Source organism: Ceratotherium simum, chromosome 12 (assembly GCF_057802395.1).
Source record: "Ceratotherium simum simum isolate JZ-2026a chromosome 12, ASM5780239v1, whole genome shotgun sequence".
NCBI classification, from domain to species: Eukaryota; Metazoa; Chordata; class Mammalia; order Perissodactyla; family Rhinocerotidae; genus Ceratotherium; species Ceratotherium simum.
In genome coordinates this window covers 8,837,865-8,858,651 of record NC_141911.1, presented here as the reverse complement: position 1 = coordinate 8,858,651, position 20,787 = coordinate 8,837,865, and the positions used below count along the sequence as shown (strand labels likewise).

At 34.0% G+C, this 20,787-nt stretch overlaps 1 protein-coding gene across 2 annotated transcripts in view; it reads right to left on the bottom strand.

Annotated features, from left to right (window-relative positions):
- Nucleotides 1–1,726: 1,726 nt before the first annotated feature.
- FZD3 (frizzled class receptor 3) overlaps nucleotides 1,727–20,787 on the bottom strand; it is an 87,411-nt gene continuing 68,350 nt past the window's right edge. For both annotated transcript variants that reach the window (XM_087437377.1, XM_087437378.1), the window contains 3 exons: nucleotides 15,809–15,957; nucleotides 11,391–11,624; nucleotides 1,727–8,002 (listed from right to left, as the gene is read on the bottom strand). In XM_087437377.1, coding sequence (XP_087293503.1) covers nucleotides 7,789–8,002; nucleotides 11,391–11,624; nucleotides 15,809–15,957 — 597 coding nt within the window. In that variant the 3' untranslated portion in view covers nucleotides 1,727–7,788. The remainder of the gene's footprint in view (nucleotides 8,003–11,390; nucleotides 11,625–15,808; nucleotides 15,958–20,787) is intronic.

The following is a 20,787-nucleotide window of genomic DNA, read 5'->3' as shown; positions in this document are numbered from 1 at the left end:
GTTTCTTGAATATATATTATGAAATTGCTAACATTTGATCACTTTCGACCAACAAAACTAGCAATTTCACATAGTTCAGAACAATATTATCCAACTATGACCAAGTAGTAGCAAATCTCCTTGGCCTGATTCTCAGAAACAATAGTTCATTTACAGGAGAGTTTTCTGCTGAGATGACCAAGATAACTTAACATATACGATACTGTACAACGTTAAGAAAACAAAAAAATGCTAAAAAAAAAAAAAAAAAGCTCACGTTAAATAAATGTGAGCTTCGGGTGTTGCATTGTAAAGTGAAAATAACTAATAACTATTATTGATTGTAGACATATATTTATATAAATAATCCCCCTATCAGATTAAAATACAGCAAAGTCAGTATTTTCTTAATTAAAAAATTTTAAATTAGAAGAAACAGCTTACATAGCTCTTTCAAATAAATTTAATAGTTCTTGAGTGTCAAATAAACCTTTCTTTTTGGGGCTGGGGGAGAGGGATGGTGGTGTGATATCTTTTTCATGCCAAAATAAATGTCTAAACTGCAGCCACTCCTTCACATATGCAATACTTTTAAACTTCAATGAAAAAATTAAAACTCTCAAAAACAAAATTTGGTATTTGAAAATAAAAGCAGAAAAGTTGTCTGAAGTTGGTGTTAAAGACCAATGTGAAATGGGATAATTCCAGAGAAGTTAAATTTTTAAAAAAGAGGAATGATAAAGAATTCAAATTTACTCTAACTCACAACTAAGGTAGAAATATCACCTGATGACAAGAGAACTTATAGACTAATATTTTCATATCAGAGAATTTATGATTTTTAAAAATAATTTTAAGTTCACATATAAAGACATTATTTTCAAATATATATTCACCTCAGCTCAATGAAAAGAACTACTATGCTGATGTTGTCTCAGAAATATAGAATTATTTCATATTAGTTTCTGCCAACAAGAGTAGTTCAGGGAAAAATTATTTGAGGTAGAGCTAAGGGAGTGAGGGAAGATATTTATAAATTTTCTTTTCAAAACTGGGGAGGGAAGAAGTAGAGAAATAGAAAAATGGTGGATGGATAAATATAAATTAGATCAATCTAGGATTATCTGCTTTATCTTATAGAATATCCCATTATCAAAACCCAGAAAATATTCAATGAAATATTTGGACATCAGATTCAAGTTTAGGCTAACTATTTATATTTATATTTAAGAGAACAGAGACCACTAAATTTTATGTCATTTTTTTCTGTATATCAATTTAAGGTGCTTATTGTTGGTGCTTTAGGAGACGTTTCCCACGGAAAAAAAGGTGACGTCTTTTTTTGTAATCTTTATTTGTAAACTTTCTTTCACTTTTATTATCTGTAATATAATTTTCCTCCTTTAAAATTACTTAAAATCATGAATGGAAAACAAAGTTAATAACATATCTGAATCCTATCAATTTAAGTATAAATTGCATTAACAGTACAGGCTGATTAGTAAATACAGTTCATGGTAGAACAACAAGAATAAAAGTAAGCCCAGAATAACGATTATAAAATGGTCAAGGGACAACTAAATTAGAGACAGGGGGAATCTGAGACACTACCTAATCTAATCCCCTTGTGTCTTTCATTTACAGATGAGAAAACCGAGGTCCCAAGAGGTAAAATTCCAAAGTTACACAGCTCATTGAAAACCGAGGCAAGACTAGAAATCAGGTCTCCTGACTCAAAATTCTGTGGTATTTTAAAAATAATATAATGCATTTTTATTAAGCATTAAAAAAAATCTGCCAATTTAGAAAACAGAAATGATTAAGCTCTAAAGTTTTTTCAAGTCAATAAGCACAATACAATCAAAGAAATATCTGCAAGTTAGCAATACAAACAAGCTGACTTATATAACAAAAACCCTAGGGCAATAATAATAATAATATAGTTTACCCTACTTCAAGAAATATGATAAAATAACAAGCTTGAAAAAATCACTGTCTTATAAATACTAATGTTACTAGTAAATGGTAATTACCAAAATAATGGAACACTGAGTCTTCAAAATCCTAATTACTACAAGGAAAAAACTTGCTTCTCTATCAGGGAAAACTGGTGACAGTGGCCAATAAAATGAGAATAAATTATGAGCAATGTTATCATACCAATGAAAATGTCCGAGAAAGAACACAATAGATTTCCTGAGATAGGTGATTATTAAAAAAAATAGTCTGAAGGAAACTATCTTTCAACGTATTTAAATAGATTGAATTACTCTCTCTTATAGGAAGTAATGTTGATTGGCATGGTATTTGACTAAAATATAAGTGAAACTTTACTTTCTTTTACCTTTATGGCAACAATGTTTTACTTTCTAATTAGAAATCACAGAATAATAAATATGCTTATTAACATATTAAATCTTTATAAATCAACCAAATAGGAATGTCTACAAAGATGGCTGGTTCTGGGTAGACCTTAATGTTTTCCTTCCTAGAAGATTTTGGATCCTGAGAGAAAATTATAATCCTCTGTCAATTTGACTATTAAAGAAGTATAGGATTAAAATTAAATTAGAAAAATAACCCAGGAGACTGATTAGTCAGATGGAAGGTAAAGGATTCTTAGTCTTCCTATTCCTTTCCCAAAACTCATATAACTAGAACAAGAACAATAAAGAAGAGAAGAGAAATTATGAAGAAATGTCAACATAATTTTTTCACATAAAATAGATAGAAATGATGTAAGAATAATGTATAAAACTATGTAGCTACTAGGAAACATAGCTGAATTAAACGTAAACACTTTTTCTTAATCAGTTGTAAAAAGGCATAAAAGAAGTTTAAAAGAATCATGAGTTCCTTTGTAAATCCTGGTTTTATAAAAATACTATCTTTTGTGTGTTTATGTGTGAGAAAAAATGGAGACATCCTTACTTTATGCAGGTTAAAAAAAATTATATATACAAATAATTAAGATAATGTTACAACTTAAAATTTAAAGATTTGCCATGATGAAAACCAACATGTTACAGTAATCACCTTTTTAAAAAACTTGTTCTAAATTGGAAAGAATTAGGCACATCAAAGTCCTGAAAGAAAAAACAAAAGTCATGGGGCTTACACTCCTCTTTCTATTTTTCTTATAAATTTCAGTGAAGCCAAGCTAATGTATTTGTATAATTCCATATCAAAGGAAAAATATAATGGAGATCCCCAAACTTCTGCTGAAAGTGACCTGTCACAAATTTATAACATATATTAAAGAGCCAACACAATTTAAGGGCATGGCTACTCTTGAAAAAGAATCACATTTTTTAAAGGTTAATTAGATTACTGACTTAAAAGCTTGTACCAAATGAATACTGGTCTAATTGCCTGTTTTGTTGTTATTGCTAAATACCACTTAAGACCATATCCTTGTTTTCTATAATCCCAAAATTCTAACAGAAACAAATATTATCAGAAGAGCAATTTATAGGTTACAGAGTGCTATAATACATATTATCTCATCTGATCCTCACAATGTCCAGTGAGATAGGCTGGGACCAAAAATTACCTTATCCTCATTTTATACAGAAGAAATTGAGACTAAGAGAAGTTAAATGAACTGTCCAGTTCACATCATAATTATGGGTCTTTGAATTCCAAGCTCAGTGGAATTTTCATTACACTAGACTATGTAAGTCATCCAACTATGATAATATGTAAATGTACCTTTGGCATATCGAAAGCAGTATAAATATCATCATAGTGAAATTTTGGTATAGTAATGTTTTCTGAGCTCCAGCCAATGATCCACTATTTTATCAAAAAAAATTTAAGTAATTCCTTTTATTTCACAGGGATATTGCCTAAACCAAGACAGTTACAATTTCAGTTATTTCCAGCTATTATCACAAAGAAACTAATGAGGTAGGTTAAAATGTAGTAAATTTTTCTAATTTGAAGAGATTCTTATAATTTTATAAATCTACTCTAAGAAGCAGAAAAAGAAAATCATTACTAATAAATGTTTGCTTGACTATTCATTCACTCAACCAGTACACAAAGATCTAACTTCACATAAAACCAACAAGAGCCTAGACATTTACTTCTAAGAATCACTTTCACCTTTTAAAATTAATATAAAGTGTTGGTAAAAGTTTGCATATATATTTCTTAAAATAGTAATACAGTCTGCTACTCTAGGAGAAATAAACTTCATTTGGTACAATTTACATATTTCTTATTACTTGCCACATGTTATTTGGGTAAAGCGAGACTTCATTTCACTTAGTTTAAATTTAGATCCTTCAAATTTCTTTGAAGTGAGACTCTACCAGGATAAAAGTGAGTTGCATGACATGAGTTGTTCATTCATTTAAACATTTATTGAAAAACTTACTATGTACTAAGCCCTGTGCTAGTTGTGGAGTTATCAATCAATTGTTCTGTGAAACTAATTAGTGTTTTGAGCTTAATATTGTCTTGGATCTTTTGCTTTAATTACTGAATAAATTAAATACAATATTGCTGAAATCAAAGTACTTTTCAAAAATCTTTTGATTATATATTAACATTTTAGAGAGAACTATTATTTTTCTCAGTTGTCAACTGAACAAATAAAACACTAAACATTATCATATGCCAATCACAACACAAATTAAAGTTAAATATATGGTGAGAAAGCTGTCCAGACTTGCTCAAGCTGATTTAAGCTAGCTGAGTCTTGAAATTGCTGTTTTGCTATAGGTTTTTCAACTGTCTCTTAAAAAAAATTCTTAATTTGGAGCTCTAGTTTGATAAATAACATGGCTCAAACTAAATACTTTTACTGAAAACAATAAATTAACAATATTAAGTAAATTCTGTGGAGCAAAATTAAGGTACTGAAAGCATTTACACATACACCAACAGTTTAATAGCAAAGATACAAATGAATATATAAAAATCAGGAAGACAAAGTTAAGATTTTCATAGTGATATTCACTTAACTGTCTATACTAGGCCCACTTGTACAACAAAACCAATTAACATTTTGGCAATTGATAATATAATGCAGATGGCAATAGATGACAACATCTTTGAGCTCAAATTGGTACCTTCTATTTTAACTTCTTATTTTTGTTTCTGAATGTTTGTTTGGGTCCTCTCATGCTGTTCTCAGGAGAGATTCTCAGACAAAAGCCTCATGAATTACCAATTTATTTATAAATGAGTTGTTATAAGTTTGGCCTTCAAAGAAAAGGTTTACTAATTGTCAGTTACGAGGGTTATGAGGGAATTCAGACTCTGCCTGCCTCGAGCACTAGCTCCAGTTCCAAGGAGAAGGACAATGAAGACAGAGGGAAAAGAAAAATATTTTGGGCCAAATATTCAAATATATCTTATGAAGAATTAATAATAATAAACATTAAGGTATATGTACTTTGAAAGAAACAACACGATTACAAACAAGTTATTAGGGCTGGCCCGGTGGCTTAGTGGTTAAGTGCGCGCGCTCCGCTGCTGGCGGCCCGGGGTTCGGATCCCGGGTGCGCACTGACGCACCGCTTCTCTGGCCATGCTGAGGCCGAGTCCCACATACTGCAACTAGAAGGATGTGCAGCTGTGACCTACAACTATCTGCTGGGGCTTTGGGGGAAAAAATAAATAAATAAAATTAAAAAAAACAAAAAAAAACAAGTTATCATCAGAAAACTAACTTTTATGCCTGATAAAAGCTTCTTTTTCAAGGCCAAATTTCTTCGTACTTTTTGTTTTAAAGAAAGAGAGAAGAGTACAAATGAATTAAACACACATCAAGGAATGTAATATAGTAGCCCTCAAACAAATCTCTTAAATTCCAATAATCTTAATCCCTTATATTTCACAATGCTTTACAGTTTTCAAAGAGTTTTCATATGATTTTTCATTTGATCCCTATTTGACAACTTTGTGAGGTAGGTATTTATTTTCTATCTTCATTTACAGACAAGGGAACTGAGGCTCAGAGAAGTTGACTTGTTAAAGGTCAAAAACTAGCATATGACAAAGCCAGGCCTCTCTAGAGTCTAGAATATTTTTCAAAGTGTGATTCTTGGATTACCTGCATAAGAATCACATGTTATATTTTTATAACTACAGATTTTAAAGTCCTACCACCACTGACTTACTAAATAAGAATTTTTAGGAGTGGAGCCCAGAATTCCACATTTTATAGTGGACAATAAAGTGGAGAACAATTGTATACCAGGTAATGATATAAAAGCATTAACATTGAATCCAGCTAGATTTTCACGTGATATAATATGATGCCAACAGATCATCATCAGGGGCTAGTTAGTTGAAAACAGCCTGCAATCTGGCTGCAGGTTAGATCACCTGGAAAGCTTTTTTTTAAAAAACTACCGATTCTCATCTGAATGAGAGGAAGGTGCCAGGCATCAGAGGTTCCCCAAGTGATTCTCATCTGTAGTCAGGGTTGAGGACCGCTTGTTTAAATATGCTTTTCTATATAACACATGTAGCATTTTCCAGAATTCTCCTTTCCCTTCTGATCAATTTCATGCCTAATAAAGTTCACAGTTTTTATTGTAAACTATTTAAACATCACAAGACAAAATGTCAAACATTTTTGAGTTGATATTTTCAAGATTAAAAGATACTTCACAGCAAGACTAATCATGCTTCATTTAGCTACAACAATTTTCAAATACCCCAAATTAATCACCACTTTGGACTTAGGTTACATATATTTCAGCTGTAAACAAGAATAATCCAGAATCTGAAAATAAGAGTATGGGACAAAAGCTGTAGCCTGTTTGCTACTGGGCAGTGCAAGCACAGACAATCAACTCACTTGTAGGAGGGGCCTGGATACCAAGATCTGGTGGCTTTGACAAGACCACATCTCATTGTAGAAAAATACAACAATGAATACAGAGATAACATTTCGCCATTTTGTAATTGTGGTTGCCACAAAAAACCTTATAATGTGTGATGCTTATCTTATTACATGCCTCCACGGAACAGCTCTGAACCCGAAATTCTCTATGAATCACTACTACTACATGGGAAAAGATGGCTACGAATTAAAAATTTTCCACCATGCATATGGATAAGTTATAAAAACACAGCCAGTAAAAGTAAAACAGCCAGTAAAAGCAATATTTACAAAAGTAATAAAAACAGCACAATTATAGGGGAAAAAATGCCCATTGCGAATCCTAATCCTGTATTTCTCTGGATGAAGATTATTTTGATAGAATTTTGAAAGAGCCTTCGATAGACTAATCAGATTCTTTTGTTGATCTTATATTCTATTAGCTAAAATACCCTTGCTGATTTATCAAATTCTCCTACAGTTTAAAAACAGTTCTTTTTCACTTAGTGGAAAGAAAACTACAAAGTCCTACTATTCGTCTGAGAAATAAATCTTGCATAGAAAATTTCTTTAATTCTGAAACTTTGTTTTATTAACAGAACTACCAGAATGTGATCTCACAACTAGTTGATATTATATCAAAGTTCACTACAAAGCAGTCACCATACTTTTAGGATTTTTCTAAATATAAAATACGTGGGTGTATAAAAATGCTTACCAGACAAATAATTATCTCTTCATAACCTAGAAATAAGAATTATTTATATGATGATATAATTCTTAGCATTTTGGATGCCTTGATGTTCCAAATTTGATGCAATATAAAAAGCAAACATTTACTTTTCCAATGGACACACTCTGCACCTGATTGAAAGCATAACAGTGAGTTACAGCAATCAGTCATGCAAAGGCAAAGAATAAAATCTGCTTTTTAAACAGCACAAGTTTTCCACTTTTGACAGGACAATTTATGCACTGGTTCCATCTTCTTCAATAACCCGATTCATGCTGGTGCCATGTGTGATGTGAGTCATAGGATTATTACTGAGATCTCTGATGCTGCTATGTCGGGACTGTTCATTGAGCCGATGAGAACTACTGTGCCTGGAGTGATCCGTTAGTCGTGACATGCTGCCATGAGGTAGTCTCTCTTCCATTCCTCTGTAACTGCAGGGAGTGTACCTAATACAGGAGAGTTTATTTTGAAGCAGGTAACAGAACATAGCAGAAAACAACACTAAAAATTTTCATGAAAATGCCGCATTAAATGAAATGATTAGGAAGCCAACAGGTGAAAAAATAACCAACTTTTGATGATTTACAGTAATTTCATTAACACTGTAGAAATATTCACATGGCTAATGAAAAAAAGGAGAAAATCTGCTTATTAGGTTCAGAATTAAGGTTCTATTCTTTGCAAAAGGACAGAAGCTAAGGTTAAGTGGAGCTATTGAAATGGAGCTATGCTAAGTATGGATACTTTTCTCATTCAAATAAGTTTTGGGTTATGGGGCGGGTTCAGGAAGAGGAGAAATAATAGAAGAAATATGGCATTGTCCCAGGGAGGCTAGAAGATTGGTTATAATCAGTAGTACAGCAAAATGAAATTTTACTAAAAGACTAGGAAGAGGGAGCATGTGAAATTAGTGGAACCTAAAAAAAAAGTGAATGAACTGGCAAACAATGATGACAGTATGTGCTGACAGCTTCTTTGCAGATAGCCCAGTTAACAGCTGAATTAACTACCTGCAAATGGTCTTAATTACTTTGCATTAGGGCTTGAGGCTGTGAAGATACTATTTCATAGACGATACATCTACTTAAATATACTAGTAACAACATCCTAACACTCTGTAACCTATATTCCTGCTAAAGCAAACTCTCTCCATACCCCCAGCCCAAGACCCAGCTTTTGAGTAAGTTAACTGGGCTACATTACTTATTGCTGGCAGTCTTCTCCTCCATCATTGTACTTATCTTGAAAGGTACAATCCTGACTGCAATCCTGACTCACTAAGCCCCATCAGAGGTAAGAAATTCACACCATACATACACCTTTTTGTAAAAAGTATTTAATTTAGGATAACAAAGTTCGAAGAAAACTTAACTAAACATAATTTATAACTTTAATATGTTAAATTTTAAGTAATGTTTCTAAAAATGAAAAGGATATAGCAGGCCATTCCTTTTTTAAACAGTCATCAAAAGAACTAATCATAAGTAGCTGAAGACCTATTGGCTGTCAAAAAGCATTGATAAATAAATGAACAGCAATAGGATATATTGGAGTATATGAGGAAGCCATTTGGTATAAAACTAATAAGGCCTGACCTTGTTTTTCCAAAAGGACCTGATATGGCCTGTTGAGCATGCGTTATACATCTGCTTTAAATATTTACTATGTCCCAAAGACAAGAATGATGCCCCTAAAAATAGGGATGTAACCTCCCCCACATTGGCATTTCCTTTACAATAAGCATCTCTCCCTAAACTAAGGATTAATTACTGACCTGTTGTGCTTACCCTGTGACCACTCACCTTGTGACCACTGACCTGCTGACCACTGATCTGCTGTGCCAGCTAAGCATCTTGTAACAATTGTAAAAGGGACATTGCTATAATATGTGATGTATGCTCTTTGTTCCAAGACGGTATATAACCACGCTGTACATCTCACTTCTTTGGTGCCCTTCCTTAGTAAAGGAAGGCCCCGGGCTAGTTTTTCTTCTCTGGATCCCAAAGTATCTTGTATATGATTTTATTATACCCATTAAAGTGTATTATAACTAACTGTTTGCTCTTCTGTCTTCCATTTCTGCATCCCCAGCACTTAGGAAAATGCTTCTCATATAAGAGTACTTAATGCAAGGAAAAAGGCAGGAAAGAGAAAGGATCTTTAAGTGTGGTTAAAAAACAGGTCACTGGTTACGTTAGAAGGTACAGTTTAGGTGGGTAAGAAGGAGAAAAAGACTAGATATACAAGAAACTAAGGACAGAATAGGTAGAAAGGAAATATTCAATATATTCATTTCAAAAATGTGGCAAGGAAAGGAAAAAGAAATGGATAAAAGAAAATATATCATAGTCAAAGAAAGACTGCTGCTTTTTAAAACACAGAGTAGCTAAAGTTAGAAGGCAAAAGAAAGCAAGTTGAGAGGAAAAACTAGAAGGTCTAAAAAGAGAGTAAGTATAGACATCACATAACACTAGGAGAACAGAGAAGACCAAGAGAAAGGCTGGAATGAAATTGGAAGGATACAAGACAGTTGTGGAAACAGATGTTTCAAAGTGAACATCAAATGCTTTCCATTTTAAGCATAAGAATTTTCATTCTTTTGGCTTCCCAAACCAGAAATCTTTAAAAACAAAAATCTCTGACACATTCCTTCTCTCCAGCTGCTATTAATCCATCACCAATTCCCATCATTTCATTTCTTCTTTCAAAATATCTTTCAGATCAACTCTTCCTCTCTTCCCACTGTCACTACTCTCCTATAAGCCTTCATCATCCCTCAACTGAATTATCATAAAGCTCCTAAGAAGTTTCTAATTCTAGTGTCTCCATCGTCAAATTTAACAAGAAAACACATCCAGCCTTCTCTCAAACATTCTCTCTGTGAAGGTTTCTATGACCCCGCCCCCACCAGAATTAATCACTCCCTCCTACATGCTACTGCTGCACCTGCTAAACAGGGGTTGGCAAACTATGGCCTGCTGGCCAAATCTGGCTCCTTCCTATTTTTGTAAATAAAGTTTTATTGGAACACAGCCATTCTCACTTTGACTATATATTGTCTGTGGCTGCTTTCATGCTACAACAGCAGAAATGAACAGTTGCAACTGAGACCATATGACCCACAAAGCCTAAAATATTTACTATGTGGCTCTTTATAGAAAAAGTTTGCCAACCTCTGGACTGTACCATCACACTTACATTGTACTTTAATTGTTCACTTACAATATTAATAGAAGTTGATATCAGGCACTTACTGAGATGGGCACTGTTCCAAGCAATTATATTATCTAAATTGCTTGGAACAGTGCCAAATATTTTTTCATTTATTTTATACAACATTCCTAAAGGAGCAGATATTATTACTATTTCCATTTTACAGATGAGGAAACTGAGGTTTATCATTCCAGACCCAATCTTTTTAACCACAATACTAATATTGACTACACTATCTTTCTTAATAGACTGTGAGCTTATTGAGAACAAAGATCATGCCTAAATCATCTTTGTATTCCCAGAGCCTAGCACAGTGCCTGACATAGTAGGTATTCCATAATTGTTTGCTAAATTAATCTTAACTAAAATAACCACTTTCACCCTGCCTTCTCCAAGCTCAATACCCGTCAATGACATCATATTGCTTACCGCATCAAGTCTAAACTCTAAACTCCTCTGACTGGCTTTAAGTCTGATCATAATCTGGGACAACTGTACCTAGCAAAGTTCAAAAAGCTTAATAATGTTCAACTTCTATTTCAGAACTGGCTACTCTTCCTTCTTAAGCTGTGTGACTCTAATTCAGCATATGAAATAAACTAAGTTACCAATAAAACTCACCTGCCATCACGGGATCTATGGAGGCTGCCGTGGTAGCTGCTCACTTTGCTGTGGACACTTCCTGCTTTGCTTCTCTGGTCATCCACCACAGCCAGCTGAGTTGAAGAAGCATGTGTGGATGTTCCTTGAGTGGAAGTTCCTCTTGATTTTCTTATAATAGGAGTATTTGGATCCCTCAGGAGGGACTGGGCAAAATCAGGTTCCTGGAGTACCTGTCGGCTCTCATTCACTATCCTAGACAACAAAAACTAAATTTAAGATACAGACTAACATGCCTATAGACCAATAAACAATACTTTTGTGACACTGACGTTATTCTTAAAATTAATTGCTCTCCAAATAATGTCATTAGGACAAATATAAGGTAACACTGTTGACAAAGGAAAGAATATAAAAATGCCTGTCAATTTGTCCACTGAAGTGGTATGATGGAAAGAGGACTGTCTTAGACTAGGCAATCAGGATTTTAGTTCCAACCTTATCAATAAATATGTGATCTTAAGCAAGTCACTATCCCCTTTCCTTTATTTTCCTCCTCTATAAAATGAAAGTATACAATTTCATCATTTCTAAAAAATCTCTTTCAGCTAAACAAATTTATGATCCTCAAGGACACTGAAATATTACAAAGATATTACTACTATAAAGTAGAGAAATTGTTTTCTTGCATGGTTTTTAGAAGTAGTGGAGGCCTCATTATAGCATAGATACAGTATTTTTTAACTTGTTCGAGCAGTTGTTTTAAGGCCACAAGTGGATTTTATGGCAGAAGCAGTTGTCTAGTGCTGGAATAAACATGAGTGGTCATAATCAGAACAAAACATATGAAAAATTAATTTAAGCAACATACTATTAAGTCCTAGACATATTAAAGGCTTAAGGGAAAAAAATTTAAGGGGATAAATTATTGTCAAGAGTAAAAGTTTTTAACTGCTATGAAAGGGTTAAAAGCATAGATAGATATTTATGATGATGAACAAAGCAGTAATTAAATTAATAAAAGAGCCAATTAAACAGTTGCACAGATCAGTGTCTCAGTGTATGTAAATAAGTGACTGACTATGAGAATCAAAGTTAAAATTAGATACACAATTTCATCAAAAAATAAAACCCCAACATGTAAAGACTGGATCATACAGTGAGAAAGTGCATGTATTCTAAGTTTTCAAATTACAAAAGGACTGTTGATATTGCTCTTGTTGTTTTTACTGCTGAGGGAGAAGGGCTGAGGGAAGAGTGATATTTGTTGAGTACTCATATTGTGTCAGGTATTTTACATACATTCTCCTTTGATCTTTTTAGTAATGTTTTTATTATGAAGATTAATATCCTGAGAGGATATTTCTAAGAGGATATTAGATATCTATTAAGAATAAATGTTGTGATCCTCATTTTACAGATGAAGAAACTGAGGTTCTGAGGGATTAAAAAACTTTCCAAAAGACACACAACAAAACCAACAGTTGGGGATCAAACTTAAGTTTAAGGGGCTTAGAAGCCAATCATAAAGTAATAATAAAACATAATGTTTACATATATCCTGAAAACAAAGTGTCAAAAACTACACAGAAGAAAGAACCAGTCAAAAATAGTTAAAAAAAATGTTTGTTCCTCTGTCATCAACGGCCCTATTCACATATATATACATCCCAAGTCAATCTTGATCACTGACTTGATTTTCTAAACTTATTTTTAAATTTTGGTTCAAACTGACTTCTGGTCGTTCCAAAAATTTAATCCACCTTCAAATTGTGAAGGTTTGTCCCTTCATTTTACAGGTAAGAAAACAAAGGTCCTGGGCCAGCCCCATGGACTAGCGGTTGAGTTCGGCACATTCCACTTCAGCAGCCCAGGTTTGGTTCCCAGGTGCAGACCTACACCACTCGTCAGCAGCCATGCTGTGGTGGCGACCCACATACAAAATAGAGGAAGACTGGCAACAGATGTTGGCTCAGGGTAAATATTCCTCAGCCAAAAAAAAAAAAACAAAAAAGCCCCAGAGGTCCAGAGAAATTAAGTGATGTGACCCAGATAATCCCAAAAGATTACTAAAAATATTTCAATGTGTCAGAATTATTAGCATAAGCACAGTCTGAGATGTGGTTTCACTTAGTGGGAGAACACTAATTTGACTAGCACAATTTTAGAAGCCAGTCTCTTTATAGCACAGTATAACAGAGGGGGTTAAGAGCAAAGACCAGCGTCTAGAGTCAGACTGCTTGGGTTTGAATCTCAATTCTAGCATTCACCAGCTATGAAATCTTGGTTCTTTGCCTCACTTTCCTTATCTGTAAAATGATGATCTCCTTAACAAGGCTGTTTAGAGGATTAAATGATTTAATATGTTAAACGCTTAGAACAGTGCTTGGAATATTAAATGTGCTCAATTAATTGGTAACATTATGATTACTTTATAGTTATTTCTCAAAGGCTAAACCAGACAAATGCTAGAAATAGCTATAGTATGCTCACACTCTTGAGCTCCAGAATAAGGAGCTGACACTCTAGCCCAGAGCACAGTCCTGGCTTGTAGGATCACAATGACTTTGTTGGGTGGGGATCCATGGCTGCAGAAAATCAAATTAGAAGGTTCCTTGGGAGTTCTAACCAGTTTCAAAGGGATTCTGGCCCAACCAGGATCCCCCAAATAACTAGGATGATTTCCCATAAGGGTAGCTTCGGTTTAGCTCTATCTGGAATTTCTAATACAACCCTATTACAGAATTGTTTGTGTATGGTCTAGAGGTGACCAGGAATGTTTAATTCAAGCCTTTTCCTCAGCATTGTGTTTTACTGTGATTAAAACATATTTAAAAATTTCAAAGAACACACAGATAAATCACTAAAACCCACAAGGAAGGCTACTCCATGAAAGCAGGGATTTGGCCTGTTTTGTCTGCTATTGAATCCCTGATATCCCAAAATAGTTCACGGCACATAGCAAGCATTCAATAAAGACTTTTTTTTTTGTGAGGAGATCAGCTTTGTGCTAACATCCGCCAACCCTCCTCTTTTTTTGCTGAGGAAGACAGGCCCTGGGCTAGCATCCGTGCACATCCTCCTCCACTTTATATGGGACGCCACCACAGCACGGCTTGCCAAGCAGTGCATCGGTGTGCGCCCGGGATCCCAACCAGCGAACCCCTGGCCACTGCAGTGGAGCGCGTGCACTTAACTGCTTGTGCCACTGGGCCGGCCCCAATAAAGACTTTCTTAAAGGATGAATAAATGACTAGGAAATACATTTTTGTTGTCGTTGTTGAATGAGTCTTTCCTTCTCTGCCCTATGAAACTGTACTTAAAGGAGAAATGCATCATCTGATATCTCAGGTAGCAGTCTCAGATATGGTAATAAGAAATGTGTATTTTAAAATTGGGATTATTTTATCTCAATCTAACCTGTGTAACAAACTGCTAATTACTGGTATTTTAGAGAATATAGATTTTGTTAATGAGGCACTTAAGTTGTATAAGAAAAGTACACTAACCCATATTAGGCCCAACATTTTAAATATAATCTTAAGAGTTTTACAGACTATCCCCCAAAGCCCATTTTCCATGGACCCTAGGTTAAGTAAAATCACAAGAATATAGACTCTACTAAGTTAGAATTTGTGATAATTCAGATATAGTATACATATAAGACATGCTGAGTAAAAAGTTTGAAATCATTTGTTCCTTTGTGAATACTGCAGGGTCTTATTTTGTTTTACGAACTAAGGGTTCAAAAAATTAAAAATTCCTTAAATATGCTCTCATAAATTTGCTTTGTCAAGTCTTATATTTTACCATGATACTCTAATATGCCATGTGGCCAACTATGAAATAAAATAATTTCTTTAACATATTTAATTTAATCTACTAATGTCATTTTTCTATTTTGGCTTTAACGTGTATTCCATAAGAATGGGATAACATGGCATCTCTTTGAATCATTTATGGTATACTTGGAAGAACAATGGATAATTGGAAATGGAAGTCTAATCTAATACCTTTGTGACTTTGGGCAAGGCACTTAACCCCTCTGTGTCTCAGTTTCTCATCTGTAACACAGAGATGATAATACATACCAACCCTTACCAGAATATCAAGAGACTCAAATAAGAATATATATAAAAGCATTAATTTGTTTTCATTTTAAGAAAATTATAATATGGATGTTTCAAAATAAAGACCGGACTTCCCTCAAATATTCTGAATTAGTAAGGAATAGACCTTAAGCCTGGTTCTACTTGGCTATCTTCTCAAATAAGTTTTTAGCTTTTAATTAAGAACGCTACTGTGCCAATCATAACTGATGGCAGCTGAGGTTACAATCTTGTTGGGATACTTCCTCCAAATTGTCTTAACATGAGCAACATAAAAAATTTATGTGATTGTGAGGTTTGTCAACATTGTGATAGTTTAATTCAACTTACTCTTTTTTCCTACGACCATGAAAAAAACTGGCCCATTCAAAGCACGTCTTTTTGCTTCCAACCCAAAAAATGGAGGGAATACCAACTATGAGAGCCATCAGGTATTTCATCAGAAAGAGAATCAGGTCTGGACGACTCATTTGAGTAACCTACAGGAAGGAAAAGAAAAATATCTTAACTATATAAAAAGAAGTTTCCATTAATGGCCACTATAAAATCTTTTCAAAAAATAAACAATAGTAAAATAATACTACAAATTTGATGTTTTCACTTATATAGTTCTATAATTTTCTTGTCATATGAAAACAATACACTCCTGAAAATTTGACAATTAATTTATATTCTATTTTTTGAGTCCTATATTTTTCTTATTAGCTCACACTGAACATCTAAAGAAAAAGATTATTAATGTAGAAGATAAACCATGAAGAGGAATAGAGGCTCAAACAACACCTGGATTCTTGGCCATTTTGCTAGTTCTATCATTGATCATCACAATAAATTATTAGGAAAGTATTGATCTTTTCCTCTCTTTTTATTAATTTCTATTCTTATCTGTATTATGCCCTTCCTTCTACCTCATGTTTACTCTGCTGGCTCTTTTCAAGCTTCCTCTTTAATATAAGAGTTATTTATAAGTGCATTTTCTAGTTTTTAGTCAGATGAGTTTTTTGTTTATTTCTTTTTATTGCTGGTTTCAAGTTTAATTATTGTGGTCAGAGAATGTGGTCTATATGATTCTTAAATTTTGGAGACTTCTTTTGTGATTTAGGACACAGTCAATTTTTGGAAGCATTCCTTGTGTGCTCAAAAATAATGCACATTCTCTATTTGTTGGGTACAAAATTTTCTATATGTATTAGATCAACTTTGTTAGTTGCATTGTTCAAGTCTCTATTCTTGACTAATTTTCTGACTGTTTATCTTTCCATTTTAATAGAGGTATGCTAAAATCTCTCACATAACTGTGGACTCACCAGTTTTCCTTCTAATTCTGTCAGTTTTCACTTTCAAGCCTATGTAAGGTGTTACGTAAATTCAATAACGCTCTAGCTGCTCATTTTACTTTATTAGCCATGTGTCGTTTAATGATGGGGATACATCCTGAGAAAAGCTGTCGTTAGGTGATTTCGTCATTGTGTGAACATCATAGAGTGTACTTACACAAACTTAGACGTATAGCCTACTACACACCTAGGCTACAAGGTACTAATCTTACGGGACCAGACTGTATATGCCGTCCATCGTTGACTGAAATGTCATTATGCAGCACATGACTGTAAAGCTCTTCACCTTAAACTGTATTTTATCTGACATTAATATTGTCACAACTGTTTTTCACTTCATCACACCAGCATATTTTCCAGGTGTATCTTTTCCTATTTACCAACATATTTCTTTCAAGTCTGTGTGTTTGGGTTATACCGCTTCTTTTAAGCAGTTTACTCCCATGAAAGTGTAACTCCATGAAGAGTTTCTTCCCCCCAACTATTTTATCCCTAGAGCCTGCCTAGGCCAGTGCCTGGCACATAGTAGGTGCTCAATAAATACATACATACATTTAAACTATATACTTATACTTGGTTTTAATAGAAAATAATTACAATTAAAATTATTCAGCATTTGAACAAGACAATGTTCCTAGCACACTTTAGCTACCTATATTCCTTATTATTATTTTCCAGAGATTCAGAGCAACCTTTACAAAAATAATTATTTTTGTTATTGTCATTGTTAACTAACTTTGCCAAAAAGTACACCCTACTCCTACCTTTGGGTTCCCTTTTCTTCTTGCTAAAGGATGCCCTTTAGAAATTCTTACAGAGGTATGTCAGAGATAAACTATTTTAGTCTTTGCCTGAAAATGTCTTTATTTTGCCCTCAAACTTGAATGGTGGTTGAGATAGGTAAAGTTATCATTTCTCAGCATTTTAAAGACATTAGTTCACTGTCTTCTAGCTTCTATTGTTGCTGTTGAGAAGTCTGTCTAGTTGATACTCTTTTGGAGGTTTATTTCTTCTCTCTGGTTGCTTTTAAGTTTCTCTTTATCCTTTTGTTTTATAGTTGCACTAAATGTTTCTTATTGTGACTGATTTTTATTTATCCTGTTTAGCATGCAGAGTGTACTTTTAATCTGAGGGCTCAAAGTTTTCATTTCTGGAAAATTCTCAGACATCAGCTCTTTAGTTATTGCCTCTCGGTCATTCTTGTGGCCTCTTGTTCTAAAATTCCTATTAGATGTATACTGAAGTCCCTCAATCTATTTTTTATGTCCCTTAACCACATAATTACATAATTTTGAGTATTTTCTGTCTCTATATTCTGTATTGTGGGTGAACTCTTCAGAACTTCATCTCTAAGATACCTACTTGGTTCTTATACTTATCTATTCTTATTTCATTTCTGCTAACTTATCCTAATTTCTTATTCTTTTAAAAGGGTTTTAATTATCTTTTGGAGAGTCCTAAATATACTTATTTTTAAGTAAGTCTTTAAAAAATTAGTTCACTACTTTTATTTCATCTAGGAGTGAATTGGTCTTCTGACTGTTAATTTTGTTGGATGCTTTTCTAGGTTTAGCTTTTTTCTTTTTTAAATTGTGCTATGGAACTTTAGTTTGCAGTGAACTTTCGAACTTTAGTTTGCATCTTGAGTGACAGAGTTCTCTCCTTCTTCCTCTCTTCCCTGCTCTTTCTCCTTCCCTCCATTTATCTCACCCTGTCTCATGCCTTTTTGTTTCTCTTCACCAGTCCCCATGGGGCCCTAATCAAAAACCAGGTCGCGTATTGGTCACTGGTAGCTCCAGACATTATTGGCTACTGTAGATTCAGGTACTGAGCCACTGCAGTTTGGCTTAAGTATTGGTCTTAAGGCTGTGTTGGCGCCCTCCCACCTCTCTAGATAAGTATTTTTATATTAACTACAGCTTCAGGGTACAGTTGGTAGTACCTTTTATATAAACTTCCTTTGAGGAGCAGGAAGCCCCATTTCCAGTTGCTACTTTTAACCAGTGAGCGTAGTTCTGGTCCCCTGACTTCCACATGACACTTTTACTTCCCAATACCCCATATAAACTGAACAGCAAGTCACCTCTAGCCACTTCAGACCTGGAGTCCAGGAGGCCCGTGTTTTAATTTCCAGTCATCATTTTGCATTTCTATTCTACAAATTAGTTTATCTTGTCCTTTTGAATGAGCATGTTTAAAATTTTTTCTTATTATGTTTTATCTATAACTGGTACATGATTACAACTGGACTGGTAAGCTCAAAACATGGAACTTAAATTGCAGTCATAACCTGAAACTAAGCTATAATTCCTCTAGGATTTACACAAAAATCAACAAACAAATATTTACGGATCGTCTATTCCTAAGAATAAAACTGTTCAAAGCCCCATGAGACTTACACAACAGAAATAAGCTTGATTCGTGTTCCCACCAAACTGATACTCTAGATGAAATTACAAATTAAAGAAACCACAGAAAAGTTAAGAACCACAAGAAGCAGATGAAGAGACACTAAAGCAGATCACAAATAACCTCCTCATTAACAAATACAATGCCTTCTTATTGGCTCACTTTTTTTCCCCCATACTTCTATGTAGCATCAGTTATTGACGACCATCTCATACTTGACAAAACTTTCATCTCCCCTGGCTTCTATAATACTGCATAGTCATGATTACTCTCCTAATCAGGCGTTATACTATTTCTTCTTAAATTTCTACTTCTGCTTTTCTATCCTTTTCTCTCCCACTACTCTCTGTATAGGAGTTCTTAAAGTCACTTCTCGATTCTCTCTTTATACTCTCAACTACTTACTTAGACTTAGAAGTCATTTAGTCTTACTCTATAACTAACAAATGAATTTGCTTTCAATTTAGTTGTTCTATGAATATAATCAGTACAATGTACTGATAAAATACAAAGTTGCCTCTTCCATGTTCAAAAAGCTCTAGTTGTTCTGCCCATCTGTCCTAGTTCTGTCCTCTGGTGCTATAAGGAATAAGGCTACCATTCCAGAAGTCTAGTCAATTCAACAAGATACCCTGCTAGAAGCAAAACTTAAAAAAATAGTGTAAGTATAGGGAACAAAGAGACAATAAGACTATCCAGAAAATCCAAGAGAATCAACTGAAAAACAAATAGAAACAATCAAAGGGTTCAGTAACTAAGTTGCACAGGATTAATATACAAAAATCGAATGTTTTCTTACCTACCATTAATAACCAGATAAGAAATATAATGAAAACAATTTCATTTATAACATCAACAAAAACTGTAAGACACCTAGGAATAAACCTAACAATAAATAAAAAGAAAATCATAAAACTCTATTGAAGGACACAGGGAAAAACTGAAGTAAATGGAAAAATATTTCATGTTTCTACATGCAGTCAATGTTTTAAAGATGTCACTTCATGGGGCCGGCCCCGTGGCTTGGCGGTTAAGTGCGCGCGCTCTGCTGCCCGCGGCCCGGGTTCGGATCCCGGGCACGCACCAATGCACCGCTCCTCCGGCCATGCTGAGGCCGCATCCCACATACGGCAACTAGAAGGATGTGCAGCTATGACAGACAACTATCTGCTGGGGCTTTGGGGGAAAAATAAATAAATAAAATCTTTAAAAAAAAAAAAAAAAGATGTCACTTCACTTATCCCCCAAATTAATCAGATAAACCAGATACAATCCAAAAAGACCAATAGGATTTTTCACAGAATGTGAAAAGTTAAGTATATGATAAAAGTATTTCAGATAAACGAGGAAAAGATAGATTGCTTAATAAATGATGTTGAGATGGTTGGCAATCCACCTGAAAACAAAATAATTTAGACATCACCTCACACAATAAAGAAAAATAAATTCTAGACAGATAAAAAAAAATGATAAAAATATGAAAAAAATGAAGAACACTTTTATAATGGGGGGGCAGGTACAGAAGGTCTTTTTTAAAGATAACACGAAACAAAGAAGCCATAA